Raw genomic sequence first — 13,766 nt, 5'->3', positions numbered from 1 at the left:
CAGGGAAGCCATAGCAAGAAAAAGGAGCAGGGAGGGTTACCACAATCCTGGGTCCTGGCTTTGTTCCAGTGGGCGGGGAGGAAGAGGGTGCTCCTTCCAGGTTGGCCTGGCTTCCAGGATTCCAAGGGCCCCATTCCCCTCAGCCCAGTCCCCACTCCCCAGTCCCCACTCCCGGCAGCCTGGCTTTATGACTTCATTCGCTGAAGTCACCTGGCGACAATGCTGAGCGTTCTACCCCTCCAAGTCCAGGCCCAGCCCAGCCAGACAACTCCCCACAGTGCAAATGAGGACAATGCCTGCTGGCCCGTGTGGGGAGGGGATGTAGAGGGCAGCGGCACCGGCCGCTCCTGGCACCATGGACGATGCCGCGGTCCTAAGGAAGAAGGGTTACATCGTGGGAATCAATCTGGGCAAGGGCTCCTATGCAAAAGTCAAATCTGCCTACTCTGAGCGCCTTAAGTTTAATGTGGCAGTCAAGATTATCGACCGCAAGAAAACACCCACTGACTTTGTGGAGAGATTCCTTCCTCGAGAGATGGACATCCTGGCAACTGTCAACCACCGCTCCATCATCAAGACATACGAGATCTTTGAGACCTCTGATGGGCGCATCTACATTGTCATGGAGCTTGGGGTCCAGGGTGACCTGCTCGAGTTCATCAAGTGCCGAGGGGCCCTGCATGAGGATGTAGCACGTAAAATGTTCCGCCAGCTCTCCTCAGCTGTCAAGTACTGCCATGACTTAGATGTTGTCCACAGAGACCTCAAGTGCGAAAACCTTCTCCTTGACAAGGACTTCAACATCAAGCTGTCTGACTTCGGCTTCTCCAAGCGCTGCCTGCGAGACGGGAGCGGGCGCATCGTCCTCAGCAAGACCTTCTGTGGGTCGGCTGCATATGCAGCCCCCGAGGTGCTGCAGGGCATCCCCTATCAGCCCAAGGTGTATGACATCTGGAGCCTGGGCGTGATCCTCTACATCATGGTCTGTGGCTCCATGCCCTACGATGATTCTGACATCAAAAAGATGCTGCGCATCCAGAAGGAGCACCGTGTGGACTTCCCCCGCTCCAAGAATCTGACAAGCGAATGCAAGGACCTCATCTACCGTATCCTGCAGCCAGATGTCAACCGACGGCTGCACATTGACGAGATTCTCAGCCACTCGTGGCTGCAGCCCCCCAAGCCCAAAGCCATGTCTTCTGCCTCCTTCAAGAGGGAGGGGGAGGGCAAGTACCGGGCTGAGTGTAAACTGGATACCCGGCCAGGTGCAAGGCCCGAGCACCGGCCTGACCACAAGTTGGGGGCCAAAACCCAACACCGACTGCTGGTGGTGCCTGAAAATGAGGACAGGATGGAGGAAAGGCTGGCTGAGACCTCCAGAGCTAAAGACCATCACATCACCGGAGCTGAGGTTGGGAAGGCAAGCACCTAATGGTGGAGAGGGCCCTGGGGGGCGTAGCGTGTAATTTGCGCTCACATAAACTAAGTAGGCAGGTAGGAGCTGAAGAAGGCACAGGTGCAAGGAACAAGTAAAATCCGTCAATTAAACCACTATTTTGATTACGTTCTATTAGCTTTCTTCCACTTAGTTGCAAAGACATTACTGACCACCAAATAAACCACAAAGTGTATACAAGCATTAAGAGTGCCCAGTGAGGAGTCTTTTTCTCTAGGACTCAGCCGGCGCAGGGGTCTCCAGCATAGGGGACCAGAGGCCGGTGCTCAGGTATAGGCAGACTCATGGTGAGGCCTGTGGCAAGAGGACTTCTGCCATGGTCTACCTACCAGGCCCACACTTGTCTGCCTCTGACCTGCCCCTGTCCCTGAGGCCTCCAGGGCTGAGCAGCTCCATGCCTCTCCTTCACTGCATGCAGTGCAGCCTATGCTGACCCTGTTATACTCCTTCTCACAACCCTTTGCTCAATGTCCTCCTCTAATCCCTGGGGTCATTTGAGATTGGCTCAGCTGCTCATGGGCCACCCTTATTATCATCCAAGGGCAGTCCAGATGAGGCAGTTTGCAGGCATCTTCCCCACCACTTGGGCCTGCAAGCTCTATGAAGCAGCTGTTGGTGATGGCACTGCCCAGTCTTTTATGTTTCCCGTTTGATAATCCATCACTCCCCAGAGCATGCTCCCTATATGCTAAGTGCTTGAGGGTCATCAGTACCTCCTTCCTCCCACTTCCTGGAGGCTCCCAGGGGCTAAAGTTCAACCTTCCTTCTTAGACAAAAGTACACAAGGCCCCACCTTTCTGACCATTAAGCATCCTAGCTTCAACTCCTGGAGGGTCACAGGACAGCCACCCCAATGGAGGAGCCACCCTACCCACAATGGAGGAGCCACCCTACCCACAGCTTCCTCCCCTGGAGGCACTCTTGCCTCTAATCCTGAAGTCTTAAGATAGCACAGCTGGCCCAAGGAGGTCCCAGGGCCCACTCAAGGAGCAGGGCAGAAGGGCAGCCTGGCCAGAATGTGCCATATGTTCTTTAATGACATAGAAACTTTCAGCAAGGCCCAAGGGACAGCATGGGTGCTGTACTCCAAAGGGAGAGGGCATGTGTCCCATGCTGGCCTGGTTGAGGCACAGCATCTTTCATCTGTGATTCCTGTGATGATCAAATGCCTCCGGTCTGTGCCTGAATTTCCAGGTGGAGTCCTCTGCTGGGTGGACGGCTGTCCTGAAGGTTCCACACAATGTCCAAGGGCCCAGCACAGGCCTGGCTCTAAAAGAAGTCTGAGGCTTTGCGCCGAGCAGGGAGCTGTAGTAAGTTGTCTGTGATGGAGGCTGGGTCCTGTGTGAGGGGTGTGCGTGTGGCAGAACCAGGGGCTGGTGTGCTCGTGGGGGTCTGCGGCCCACCAGCTGGAGTCTTGAGGTGGGTTGAGCGTGCTGGGGATGGTGTGTAGCTGGCCCGCAGAGCTCGGTCTGTATACTTGCTGGCTGTCCTGCTCACAAGGCGTTGCAGGGCTGGGGACATGGCTGGGCTCAGGCCTTTGGGAGTGAGGCTGGGATGAAGGGATTAGGGAGAGAAGTAGGGTTAGGTATCAGAGTAAGGCCTCCCTCAGCCCCTAAGAAAAAGCCTTGTCAGAGGTATGGTCATTCTGAACTGAGGAAGACAACACTGGGTGGCTTAGCACACAGCAATCAGACTGAACTTGAGTTTAACTGATGCTATTGCCTTTGGCTGTGAGGCTGGGTAGACTACAGACCTCTTAAAGTTGAAGTTCCCACCTCTCTCCAAGAGGAATGATAATAACACTGTCTCCACAGGACTGATAGGAATTCATAATGGGACAAATTGCCTAAAGGTGACTCTTAAGGACAGGTCAAGGAGATGTGGAGGAAAGAACACAGAAAGAGTCCTGTAGCCTGGTCCACATGCAACCATAGCAGAGGAGCAGCTACAGCACCCACTGCAGAACCCCACGGATCTGCCCTGGGTTCTACCCTATAAGCCATACATCCACATGGCTGAGTGTGGGCAGAGCAGGGACAAGGCAGACACTAGTTCATCCCCACCCATTACCCCTTCCCAGGACCTAGTTGCCCCTCACCTGGCCAGGTTCTCTGTCACTCTCCGCAAGGCTTCTTGCTTCTTAGCTCGATTCTTGGCAGCAGCCTCATTGGCCATCTTCAGGCCCAGCCGCTCCCTACGGCCAGGCTCTAAGATCTACAAGGCAGCAGGCATGTGGGTGGCCTGTGTGGGACCTGTCACCAAGCCAGGCAGTCCCTCACCTGGAAGAACAGCTGCTGTGGATGCCAATCTTTTTTCCCTGGCTGCCATAATCCCAGCAACCCTTCATTGCCACCCTCCCCCATAGCCTATCAAAAGCCCCTACCCATCCTGTCATACCTGTGCATTCCCCAGGGCCCCCCTCCTTGCCTGGATTCAACAGGTTCTCAAGGCCAGGACTGCCAAGGTATAAACTTCTGACAAGCCTTCAGGGAAAAAAGTGTCCTGTTTTCATTTTTTTCCAATTATTAGTGTGACAATCTTTTTGTCTTTATTACCCTTCTGTATTTCTTTCAAGAACTCTCCATATGTGAATGTGGCCCCTTTTTCTATCCAAGTGTTTATCTTCTTTTTAGTTGTCTATTGTTGTTACTTATAGAACTTTACCTATCAATTAAATTAAGCTACACCAAATTTATTTTTTAATTATTTGCTTTTGCTTTTTTAAAATGACATTTTCTGCTGTACCAAAGTTCATCATTTTCATATACAGTATCCCCTCTTACCCTCAGGTGATGTTCCAAGACCCTCAAAAGACTCTTGAAAACTGAACTATATATTATTTTTTCCTATACAGACCTATAATAAAACTTAATTTACAAATTAGGGGTTGTGCCTGGCATGGTGGATCATGCCTGTAATTCCAGTGGCTCAGGGAGGCTGAGACAGGAAGATCCCAAGTTCAAGGTCTGCCTCAGCAATTTAGCAAGGCCTAAGCAACTTAGTGGGATCTTGTCTCAAAATGAAAAATAAAAAAGGGCTGGGGATATAGCTCAATGGTAAACTGTCCCTGGGTTCAATCTCCAGTACCAAAACAAACAAATTAGAGGTTAGGGGATATATCAGTGGTACAGTTCATGCTTAGCATGCTTGAGACCCTGGTTGAATCCCTAGCAACACACACAAACACACACACACACACACACACACACACGCGCACACACACGCGCGCGCGCGCGCGCACACACACACACGCGCACACACACGCGCGCGCACACACACACACACACAATTAGGCATAATAAGAGAAAAACAACAAGATAAAGTAGAATATTATCATAAAATGACTTAAAACTTATGAACTGTTGCTGGAGGTAGTGACATATGCTGATGATCCCAGTAATTTGGGAGGCTGAAACAGAAGATCACAATTTGAAGCCAGCCTCAGCAACTTTGTGAGGCCCTGTCTCAAAATAAAAAATAAAAAGGGCTTGGAATATAGTTCAGCGGTAGAAAGCCCCTGGATTCAATCCCTAGCACCAAAACAAAACAAAACTTATGAACACTTATTTCTCTAATTTCCCATTTAATACTTTCAAGCTGCAGTTGACCACAAGAAACCTTGGAAAGCAAAAACATGGATAACAGGGGACTGTTGTAGCTATTACTTAGTGAAATTTTTTCCTTTACTTTTATGTTTAGAAAGTTCCTAAGATAAAATTAAATGTTCATGTGGCTTAGGAGGCTTGAGGGAGGAGGATTGTAAGTACAAACCAGCCTCAGCAACTTAGCGAAGCCTTAAGCAACTCAGCAAGAACCCTGTTTCTAATACAAAAAAAAAAAAAAGAGGCTGGGGATGTGGCTCAGTGTTTAAGTGCCCCTGAGTTCAATCCCTGATACCAAATCAACAACAACAAAACAACAACAAAATATTCACCACTATTTTTATTCTAGTTGTTTAATGGTGACTGTTTTTACCTTTAACCTTTTTATCTTTCTGCAAGTTATTTTACTATATGTATTAAGGACCCAGTTCACTTTATTTCTAAATATTTTGCTATTCAGCACAATTTGAATTGCCATCTTTATAATACCTCCAGTTCTTACTTGAACTGTGGATGGTTTCAGTGCTATTTTTTCCTTTGCTATTGGCCATGGGCTCTTGGTCCCAGGGCACAATTCTTACCTGCCCCCTATGGAATCCAGGAACACTCTACAATTAAGCTACATCCTCAATCCTTTTTATTTTTTTATTTTTGAGATAGGGTGTTGCTAAGTTGCTGCGGCTGATTTCCAACTTGAATTCCTCCTGCCTCAACCTCTTGAGTTGCTGGGATCACAGGCATGCACCATCACGCCCAGCTATCCTGAGCACTTTATATTTTCAGACAGGGTCTCACTGATTTACTCAGGGCCTTGCTAAATAGCTGAGGCTAGTCCCGAACTTACAATCTTCCTGCCTCAGCCTCCTGAGTTGCTGGGCAGGGGCACACTTTTAACATGTCAAGAGCCTTAGGGAATGCTTTAATGTATGACAGCATAGATCCCTCTTGGTTATTACTCTCTCAGGGTTATCTTGGCTATTCTTGCATCCCAGATAAATTCTGAAACCATGGCACCAAAACTTCTGGCAATGTTTATCTGGAGCTCTAGTATGTCTAAGGACTATTCTGGGGAATGATGAGCAGTGCCATGCTGGGGGTGGGGGTAGGGGTCCTCTTGGCCTGGGTTTTGGAAAGCATGGTAGCATGGTGCAGAAGTTCTCCTCAGCATTACTCCTAGTTGTTTTAAGTTTCTATTGCTACACAAATGATCTATCTCTCTCTCTCTCCTCTTTTCCTTTTCCATTGCATTTCAAACTTATCACTGCCAATTTTGGAAGGCGACTGGCTTGAGATAACCTTTGACCCAGCCACCAAATCAGACCTATGTGTTCATTCCAGACTCTATACCTGATTTCTTTTGATGGTAATGTAATCTACATCTTCAGCCTCTGTGACAACATAAACTTTTGCCTCCTGTGACCTCTCAACACCCTAGAGTCACAACAGGTAGGAGCCTAGCACTCTGACAGCAAGATGTGCAGGCTCCCAATTCTTAGGGACATCTCCTTTCCCTTTCTAAACTACTCTAATCATTCAATTTTCCCAAAAAACTCTTTGCACAAAGACATCTTGTTTTCCCCAGGGCTCTTACAGCCATACCACTCCCCTTGCCCACTTATCCATGCCCACCAATTTCTATGGCCATTGCCTCCAGCTTATCACCCTGCCTGACACTCAGGAGTCATGTAATACTACCTCAACTCGCTGCATCTACCCAGGCCCATTGAGAGCCTCCCTGGCCCATCCTAGGTCTCACAAACTTCACCCTATCCACTCCTACAATACTAGACTAGAATTGTAACATCTAAAATGTTCTGTAAACAGAAGCCTTGCTCTGTCAGCACATAGCCCTTCTGAGAACACAAACCATGGTTCACTGGCCCCTGGGCTTGCAGGGCAGTTGGAGTTCCTGTTCTAATTCTGAATTCCTCCCACTTTATCTGTGAATAGCCCCTGGCCTTCAGGCCCTAGAGACCTTGGTATCTTGGCCCCTGCTCCCCTAAATCCCATGAAAGACCCACCCTCCCACCCATCCCACCTTCATCAGCATTCAGAAGCATCAGTGCTCATCCCCATCAGCTGGACCTGCCTTGACCAGCTGGGAGTCCAGTCCTCTGTGCTTGGTCATGAGCAGCAAGGACTCAAACTCCTCAGATGTCTATACCAAGTCCCTCCTTTGCTTCCCTTTCACCACAACCCACCTTGAAGGCTGGCCCTGGTGTCCTGTCCACGTAGGGTGTCTCCGATCCTTCAACTCTCAGGGGCGTGTTCTCAACCTCCCCCCAGGTCATCAGTGGGGACTCATTCACACCTGCAGATGGAGAACCCATAGCTACTCAGGCCAGGGGAGCCAGGTGGGGGTGCCACCCCAGGCACTCCCCAACTACCACAGCCAGTTTACTCCACGTGCATCCTAGCTAACATCAAGGCCAACAGCTAGCCCATGCCTCTTTCCAGGGACTCTGGAACCACAGTACCTCCAGCCTCTGAGAGGGAAATGCTAAGGTCAACTGTGGGCCAAGGCAGAATAGACTGGAAGCTGGGTCAGCTGAGCTGCCATCCTAACACAGGGCACTCTGAAGTAGGAGATATTCAGGATTTCCAGGGCTCCCAAACCTTCTAAAACTCAGGGAAAACCTATGGTGCCTCCATGTACCCTGATTTATATCACAGCAACCAGTACCTGAGAGTTTAGACTCCCTATGCATCAAGGGACTGACCCAAGTTTCACTTGCCTCCAGGATGAAAAGATTTGGGGCCTGGTGCCCAGAATTTCTGCACCCTATCCCGCTCTCTGACTTTCAATCTATAAGTACTACCTGCTGACATTATTGAGAGGACTGCAACAGGATAGTACTCCAGGTTTACAGTTGGGTCTCCCTGAGAGTCCAGCCCGCCCATAGCCCTGACCAGCCTGGGCACCAGGCCCATTTCTCACCAGGGGCAGGAGATGGAGTGGCAACAAATCCGAACCCGCCCACTCGGGGGGACTCCTGGGGGATGAGCTCCTTGCCGTCAGGACCCACCTTGCCCTGTTTGTGCTGGAATGAGCAGAAAAGATAGTGTCATGGGGGCTCTCTCCCCAGCTGGCTAATAGGCAGATGGACAGGAACATGCTAGAAATATTTGCTTTCCTCAGGGAAAAGTTGGGGCCCTGGGGTGGGTAGCCCGCTTGGGGAAAAACAGGAAGGACTCACCCCTCTGCTGAAACATCTTGAGGGCCTGTCAAAGTAGGTATCTAAGCAAGAATGTTCTCCTTCCTTCCATCAAGGGCAAAACTGACACCCTTTGCCTCTTGAGGTGCAATGCTGACAACAGGGCCTATGCTATCTTTCCTCTGAGGCACTTCTAAGTCTCCTGTCTCTTGTCTCCCAACCTTTGACCCCATGACCATCATAAGTCCATCAAAGGGTACCCACTCAATTTGCTCCCAGGCTCACAATCTCACTGCTTTCTACCACTCCAAGCTCTATCCCACCACAGCCCACCGTCTGGGGCCAGGTTCCATTGCTGGCTCCCCTGGCCCACTGACCCATGTCTACCCACAACCTTGTCTGATGTATAAGCATGGGTGTAAACAGACTTGGCTGGCTCCCAACAGCCTCTTTGCTGGCCCACCACCATCAAGGGATAAGGCATAGATCTAGGCCCACAGAATGTGTCACACCAAGACAGTATCCCAGTGGAAGCTCACATGAATTGAGAAAAGACACAGGGTCCTGCCACATACAGACCTCAATATTTCCACCTACTGAGCTCCACCAAGCCAAGGGACAGTTCTAACTTAAAGGGGCAGCCAAGATGAGAGAGGCCATGCCTGCCCACACCAGCCCAGCCATATCTAATCCTGTTGCTCTCATTGGCTCACCTGGGCATTGAGGGCTGCAGCCTGCTGGAGCTGGGACCTGCTTAAAGCCTGGCTAAAAGGGTCCCGGAGAAAGCGTGTGTTTTTATGCACCACCTGCCGGGGCTTCTTAAATAGCTGCTCATCATCAGGAACACCTGGTAGATGAAGCAGAGATGATAATACGTATCAGGTATATGGGAAGGCCCCACCTCAGTACCATGAGCCCTACTGACTAAGGGGTGAGAGCACCCTTTTTCTCAGCCAATTCACCCAATAAAACAGAAGCATTGGGCCTAGCTCACATTCCACACCTGCAGAGCCTGAACAAAGCTGGGGAGGACTTTACTACCCCACTGACTTATATGAGTTACCCATCTCAAGACAGACCAGGACCCCTCTGAGGCTGATGCTGTGAGGGCATATATACACAAACCTTATGATCCAAATGCAGAGCCAGAAACACCTGGCCCCACCACTCACCCTCTGGGTAGTACATAAGGGAGTTCTTGGCTTTGTACTTCCAGGTCTCCACACCAGTATGGCTGCTCTCAATGGCGTGGTGCTCTGCTGATGGGAGTTCAAGATTATCTTTCTGCCTCTGTAATCACGTGGGGGAAAATAAGGGGCAGTTGGACCCCAAGGCACAGTGTCCATTGCCTTGGGACTCCCTGCTATGACAGAAGGCCCAGGTCTACCTTCTCAAATTCCTCCTCAGCCTGGTAAAGCCAGGAGTGGCGGGCCCGGCTCTTCTCCTTGGCCACCTCCATGATCTCCTGGAAGGAGGCATTGTCCTCACTCGTATAGCGGCTCAGGAAGATGTCCAGGCTGGGCAGTGGCTCCTTCTCCTCTTCCTCTCCAGCCTCTCCTGCTCAAGGGTGGAAGTCAGGGGAACACATACAAACATAATTTTGCAGTCATGGGAAAACAAACAATGAAAATTATGACACCTTACGAATGGGGCTAGAATCCTCACTTCTGTTGGAAGACTCCCCATGGGGTGGTATCAATCCACCCCAACTCTTCAGAAAACCCTCAGATAGAGTCCTAAAGATGCCTGGACAGCTCTGCTCATCTGATGGATGCCAAAAGCATGCAATACAATCTAATAGATTGGGCGGAGGAGGTACAGACCCAGGCATTAAAATAAAATCCATGATCACAAAAGTTCTGCTGTTGGCTGGCTCTTCCTCTGCCAAAACCATGCAAATCCTGCAGGATCTACCTCCAAAGCCCTCAGGACTTCCCTTCCCTCCCTGGAATTTCCTTAATCTAATCATTCCTTGCTTCCTGGTATTTGCAATACAGGTGGGTAGATTTAAGTATCTGGACCTGCCACCTAGCCCCTGTGGCAGGAATCTTATATAACCTAGTGTTCCGAATGGGGCCTCTGTAATCACGTGGAGGTACTGGGTCACAACCTCAACCATATTACTGCCACCCCTGCCACCCTGGAAAGTGGCATACCACTGAGGTGGAACCCTGGTGCTAGAAGATAGTTTTTTGTTTTGTTTTGTATGTTTGTTTTCTATTTTTTTAAGACAAAGTCTCACTATATTACCCAGTTGGAGTCAAATTCACAATCCTACATCAGCCTCTGAACAGCTGGGACTATTAAGAACATCCCATCATACCCAGCTTATAGAAGAGTTTTATCTTCTATTGTAGTAACAACTTTACCACTAGGTATAGGCTAGACTGTGCTCAAAGCACAGCGACTACAGTTTTAAGACCTGGGGTCAAAGAGATGTCACTTAAGTTCCATTCCACCAATGATCATCTCTGAGAACTACACAAGTCACCGCCTTTTGGAGCCTCACTTTATCTGTAAAAAGAATGACAAAAGTACCTATCACTTAGGTTATGAAAAGGTTTCCTACGTTTATTGACATATAAGGTATATAAAAAGAAAAGAATCTTCAAATTGCCCTGTGATTCACGCCACCCTTCAAATAGAGAATCAAGCTCCAAGAACAAGATCTGTGTTAATGGCAGAGGGAGCTAGGCTACAAAACAAAAAACATATTTGTGTGAACACACTGGATGTCTGTGTCAATACAGTATACTGTAGACTAGAACCTGGTAGAACAAAGTATGCTGTCCACCTATATGTGCACTAATATTCTATTACCAATGAAAAGGTAAAGTGACCAAGAAGTCCTACAGTGCATGATATACTTACGTTTAACAAGACTTCAGAATGCTCTTTCCTAAAAAAGATTCCTTCCTAAATTCAGGACATATCCCATATATCTGTGTCTCATATTCTAATAAATATACTGAAAATAACTCATTCATCTGTTCTCCATGTCTGTTGAAGACCCATAACATATCATATGCTCTTCTATATGCAGAGCATTCAGATGGAAGCAAGACAAAGTCCCTGCTTTCATGGAAGTGATATTATTTAGAATGAGGCAATAAACAGGAGTTTTAAAATATTATGACCTGGGGGCTGGGGTGGTGGCTCAGTAGTAAAGCGCTTGCCTAGCATGTGTGAGGCACTGGGGTTTGATTCTCAGCACTGCATATAAATAAATAAAATAAAGGTCCATTGACAACTAGAAAATATTAAAAAAAAAAAAAAAAAATGACCTAGGCTGGGGTTGTGGCTCAGTGGCAGAGTGCTTGCCTAGTGTGTGTGAGACACTGGATTCTATTCTCAGCACCATATATAAATAAACTAAATAAAGGTCCATCAATAACTTAAAAAAAAAAAAAAAAAAGGTGTTATGACCTACAGCAAAAACACAAAGGCAAGCTGGAAGGAACATAACACCAAAGGTGTTTACACTGGGAGATCAGGAAATTTTTCCCTGAAGCAAGTGAAGGAGTGAACAGTGCAGTTATCTGGGAGAAGTGACCAATATGAAAGAAACAACAATTTCAGGAGACAATGATAAAAGGAGCCTTCCAAAGCCCATGAAACTTGCAGGGCAAGGGCTGGCACACAGCAGACCAGTGAGAGATGGAACATAGAGATGGAACACAGAGAGGCTTGAAGGGCTGTTCCACATTTGGGAGTTAAAACAGATCTTCTGCCTCCTAGACCAATGCTTCCTGACCCCTATTCAGGAGTGGAGAATCCTCAGGGGCAAGAGGTGACTTGAAGTCCCTGGACCACTCTCTCAGGGCCTTACAGGGTAAGATTCCCACATAATCACCACTATGTGACCAAAAGAGGGAGTGCTCACTTACCTTCCTCAAGACCTCGGCCCCGAGACCTGGGCTTGTTGCCCACCATTCCAGTGCCTGTGTGCACCTCAGGAGTCTCAAATGTGGCTGGAGTCACATCTGGGGAAAGAGAGAGACGTAGGGTTTAGAGCATGTCTATAACAAAATTCAGTAGATTTCACCCTCTCTGCCACCCACTAGGTCCCCTTACAAGGTGGTGGAGGCTCTCGAGACATCTTGCCCAGGGCAGAGCCAAACTTGATTGCAATCTGGCGCATTCGTTCCAAATCTCCATTTTCCTCAGCCTCCAGGTACTCCTTCTGTGCCTGCAGTTTCTCCACATCAGGAAAGAAATCCCTTTGGATGACTGTCTGAAGGCCCTTTTGGACATAAAAACAAAAGTCAGAGCTGCAATCTGGGTGCTCCACCTCACAGTTCACTGCTGTACAAGCTAAAGCCCTTGATGAACCTCCTTCAGCTTCTGCCTGCTCTAATAATTGCAGCTTGCTTGAAGGAGCTCAGGGGCCCTTTCTAGTGAGGCTGAACATCCCATGTGGCCTTGCTGCAACATCCAACATTTACTAAATATGCTCTCCATGTCCATAAAACTCTTCTCTCTCCCACTCTTAACGGGAATTCCTTTACTGACTCCACTTTCATACCAATCAGACCACCTTCACTGTACCAAGGAGTTTCTATTTCCAATCCAAACCTTTCTCCAGTGACTTCAGCCAGTCACTATGGTCACACAGTGAAATCCCCAAATCTGCACCTCCAGCTAGACCTAGCTCTGGAAGCAGCAAATCTGTGTAACCAGCTGTCCATTAATACTGCCAGTCAGTACATCCTAGAAAAGTCCCAGATTTAACCAGTCTAAAACTAAACTTTATACCAGTCCTTCCTCCTGCGTATTTGAAGTAGAACAAACCCCTCCTTCTAGGGGCTGCAGCCCACTCACTCAATGTTGTTGCCATAATTGCAGACTAAGTCAAGTCCTCTTTGCCACCATCCTTCAAGTGTGTCAAACTCTTACACTTTAATAGAAAAACTCACGTCCCCGACCCTCGCCACAGCCGCCTCTACTTTCCCCTGAAAATATTGCTAGTGCCTCCTCAGTTAAGGACATCTTCCTCCCCACCATTTACTTGGCTTTCGGGACTGTCCACACCTCAAGTGCAGGGACTCGGCTATTCCACTTCCACTAGCGGACTGGAGAGCCAAGATCGGAGAGAAAGAAACCGAGAGAAGCGCAAAACCAGGGAGGGACCCGGAAGTCGCCGGCGTTTCATTGAGGTGACTACCTCTATATACTCTTCCTCGTCCAGGACCCGCTGCTTGCTCCTCACAGCTTCGGTCTCCCCAGCCGATCGCTTCCTCTGGGGCCCCGACGCGGCCGGGAGCAATAAGGTCCGGGTAGATACTCCCGGCGTCTCCATCACTATCCCAGAACCGCTCGGGCGACAGTGGCGCGTCACAGGGTATGGGGCGGCGGGAACACCTTTTCTGCCAGCGCCTCCCAACAGTCAGCCAATAGGGAAGCAGTGCTTTTTTAGCATACGTCGGCGCTCCGTAGTGACGTCATTACTAACGCTGGCTCTCATAGGAGTTGTAGTCTTTTTTCCCGCCCTGCATCATTCATGCCTGACTGATCCGTGGACATGAGGGGGCGCTGTGGTGGGGACTGTTTGAT

General features: G+C 48.9%; 2 protein-coding genes across 2 annotated transcripts; one reads left to right on the top strand and one right to left on the bottom strand.

Moving 5' to 3' along the window:
• The first annotated feature begins 355 nt into the window (after window positions 1-355).
• On the top strand, window positions 356-1,432 carry Tssk2 (testis specific serine kinase 2). The gene has a single exon (XM_076866980.1). It carries the CDS (start codon window positions 356-358, stop codon window positions 1,430-1,432), a length of 1,077 nt encoding a protein of 358 aa, XP_076723095.1.
• A 195-nt stretch (window positions 1,433-1,627) lies between these two features.
• On the bottom strand, window positions 1,628-13,519 carry Ess2 (ess-2 spliceosome associated protein). The gene is made up of 10 exons (XM_076866975.1): window positions 13,378-13,519; window positions 12,288-12,456; window positions 12,101-12,196; window positions 9,601-9,770; window positions 9,386-9,503; window positions 8,927-9,060; window positions 7,997-8,099; window positions 7,260-7,369; window positions 3,555-3,670; window positions 1,628-3,005 (listed from the first exon to the last, which is right to left on the bottom strand). Exons 1-10 carry the CDS (start codon window positions 13,510-13,512, stop codon window positions 2,726-2,728), a joined length of 1,431 nt encoding a protein of 476 aa, XP_076723090.1. The 5' UTR covers window positions 13,513-13,519; the 3' UTR covers window positions 1,628-2,725.
• Window positions 13,520-13,766: the final 247 nt, after the last annotated feature.

The sequence above is a fragment of the Callospermophilus lateralis genome, chromosome 1, assembly GCF_048772815.1.
Source record: "Callospermophilus lateralis isolate mCalLat2 chromosome 1, mCalLat2.hap1, whole genome shotgun sequence".
NCBI lineage: Eukaryota > Metazoa > Chordata > Mammalia > Rodentia > Sciuridae > Callospermophilus > Callospermophilus lateralis.
This window is presented reverse-complemented; position numbering and strand designations above follow the sequence as displayed.

What these genes read in the sequence shown, in the direction of transcription:
- Tssk2 (XM_076866980.1), top strand. Translation starts at nt 356, where the DNA reads ATGGACGATGCCGCGGTCCTAAGGAAGAAGGGTTACATCGTGGGAATC.
- Ess2 (XM_076866975.1), bottom strand. Translation starts at nt 13,512, where the DNA reads ATGGAGACGCCGGGAGTATCTACCCGGACCTTATTGCTCCCGGCCGCG. An exon ending in CTGCAGCCCTCAATGCCCAG is followed by an intron (nt 8,100 to 8,926) that starts GTGAGCCAATGA and finishes TGCTCATTCCAG; the next exon opens with CACAAACAGGGCAAGGTGGG. An exon ending in CACTCCATCTCCTGCCCCTG is followed by an intron (nt 7,370 to 7,996) that starts GTGAGAAATGGG and finishes CTCCATCTGCAG; the next exon opens with GTGTGAATGAGTCCCCACTG.